This window comes from Branchiostoma belcheri, unplaced genomic scaffold (genome assembly GCF_001625305.1).
Source record: "Branchiostoma belcheri isolate BF01 breed outbred unplaced genomic scaffold, Haploidv18h27 scaffold27, whole genome shotgun sequence".
NCBI lineage: Eukaryota > Metazoa > Chordata > Leptocardii > Amphioxiformes > Branchiostomatidae > Branchiostoma > Branchiostoma belcheri.
In genome coordinates this window covers 39,138-41,403 of record NW_017803876.1, presented here as the reverse complement: position 1 = coordinate 41,403, position 2,266 = coordinate 39,138, and the positions used below count along the sequence as shown (strand labels likewise).

Genomic DNA, 2,266 nt, shown 5'->3' with positions numbered 1-2,266 from the left:
GGGATCGAGGCGCTTTCAATGTGATTTGGAGCGTTCAAATGGAGCCACTTGAAACCGGCTTCGGGTAAACCACATGTAAAGCGCCTTGGGTGACTTCACATAAACACGGCCTTAGTATACAGCAGCACCTGTTGTTAGATAAACACTGTCACGCCTTTTGCTCATAAATTCGGCGCGTTCTCTCATGGCGTCGCATGTAGCTCGCCGTGATCGTCTAGAGGTTAGGACATTGCGTTGTGGCCGCAATAACCCAGGTTCGAATCCTGGTCACGGCAATATCGCTGTGGGAGTGTATTGTCGCGGCAGTGCGACCATTCTTTTTAGTCAACTACAAGATTTAGACCGATTTAGAAATGTCCATTGCAACGGTTTATTCTGTACTCACTTCAGAACACATGTAGACAAAAGAAATTCGAAAGGAGCTATATTTATTTAGTACCGTTCTTGAATCCCTATGACTCAATTTTGACTTACTAGCAGCCGTGGCGACTCTTAAATCGGGCGTATTTTGCGGTCTTATATATTTAACTCTCACAAGACCAATTTAGAAATGTCAAATAGAATGGTTCTTTTGTTTGTACATTCTGTAATCAGTTTTCTTTTTTAAACGATAGAACTCAAAGTGAACAGTTTTTCTCAAAGGAAGCTATATTCAAAACAGTCTTGTTTCTCTTTGCTTTGAACAGTTCTGACTCGCCGATTAACGAGGTCGCATGTAGCTCGCCGTGATCGTCTAGAGGTTAGGACATTGCGTTGTGGCCGCAATAACCCAGGTTCGAATCCTGGTCACGGCAATATCGCTGTGGGAGTGTATTGTCGCGGCAGTGTGACCCTTCTTTTTTTTTATGAACTACAGACTTCGATTAATGTAGAAGTATCAGAATTGAAATGTTTTTTGTTTGTTCATGTGAAATAATTTTTTTCAAAACTTTTTAACACGAACAAGGCCCCCCTCCCCTGAAATGAAACCGCCTCTCTAGCCGCTCGCAGTAGAACTAGAAGCGCTTCCCCGCTATAGAAGATTTGATAGGAGGCTAAGTTAAAATAATCATCGCCAATTATGTGTTTAACTGTTTTGTTGTTTGATGCTTTTAATCTTGGGACTTGTCTTGTAGCTGGCCGTGTTACGCCGAAGGGCGGTTATACGGGCTATACCGATACTATACCGATACAGATAGCTGTAGGAGCAAGCCATGTTGTCAAATATCTGTATCTGTATCTGTATAGCCGGTATAACCGCCCTTCGGCGTAACACACCGGCTTCGCAGGCACGTGGCGCGGCGGCAGCTAGCTATATCACACCTAACGACACCTTACACTTAATCTTTGCACATTTGATTGCAGGAGTTGTTTAAATAAAGCTTTTTAGTGATGATGCCCCAACTGTGCTTGGTGGCAACGAGTTCCAGTCTACGACTAGTAGTTCTGGGGAAATACGAGCTCTTGAATACCTCAATTCTTGGTTGATAACTCTGATATTTGAAGGCATGATTGTTTCTTGTTCTTTTCTGGGCTGGTATCAGATACTTATAATAAATGCTGTGAGGGAGTTGCAAAATTTGACCTGCGAGCTTAATCTGCCAATATTGTAGTTTAGGTAAAGTAGAAGACGAGATACATTCTATTGTGGATTGTTCCATGTATGACAGCGAAAGAAACGTTCTTTTCGATTTTGTGTCAAGCAAATACTCCCAATTTAAGTATTTGAATAGTATAGAGAAATTTATATTCCTTGTAGTCTTTAACAAACCAGCTCTAACTACTCATACAGCCAACTACATTTATAAGATTACCAGAAAGCGAGAGGAAGTTGAAAGTTCTTGTGTACTATAGCAGTTTTATTATCAACATTGATGTACTTTGTCAATATGTGACCTGTCTTTAGCCCAGTGGGGCAAAATGTACAATAAAGGTCTTCATTCATTCATTTATTTATACCGTGCTGCAGGACTGACGGCCCTCCACCAGGCGGCTCTCGACGGCAACATTGACTTCGTGAAGCTGCTGGTTCGTCACGGGGCGAAGGTCAACTGTCAGGACGAGGACGGGTGGACGCCGCTCCACGCAGCCGTGGCAGAGGGACATCCTCAGGTACGTAAATCAAATCAAATCAAATTTTATTCGGTAAGGCCATGTTGATTTGATTATATGGATGACATCCGCGCGCGCATGAATTTTCGGCCGTTTCCAAAAAAAAAGTTTCAACCATACTGTAAATCGTACACAAAACAGTTAGCAAAATGAGCAAAAATATACCATAAGTTAC

The 2,266-nt window shown here is 42.2% G+C and overlaps 1 protein-coding gene and 2 non-coding genes across 7 annotated transcripts in view; all 3 read left to right on the top strand.

The window, feature by feature from the left end:
- The window catches only part of LOC109472304 (protein phosphatase 1 regulatory subunit 12B-like), a 79,001-nt gene that overhangs the window by 57,097 nt on the left and 19,638 nt on the right, over positions 1-2,266 (top strand). Inside the window, exon 3 of one of the 5 annotated variants that reach the window (XM_019771984.1) lies at positions 1,949-2,091. The exons of the other annotated variants lie outside the window; for them this stretch is intronic. Coding sequence (XP_019627543.1) covers positions 1,949-2,091 — 143 coding nt within the window. The remainder of the gene's footprint in view (positions 1-1,948; positions 2,092-2,266) is intronic. 5 annotated transcript variants of the gene reach the window in all.
- Positions 204-275, top strand: Trnah-gug. Its single transcript has one exon. It is a non-coding gene; the product is annotated as a tRNA-His (tRNA).
- Trnah-gug lies at positions 723-794 on the top strand. The gene has a single exon. It is a non-coding gene; the product is annotated as a tRNA-His (tRNA).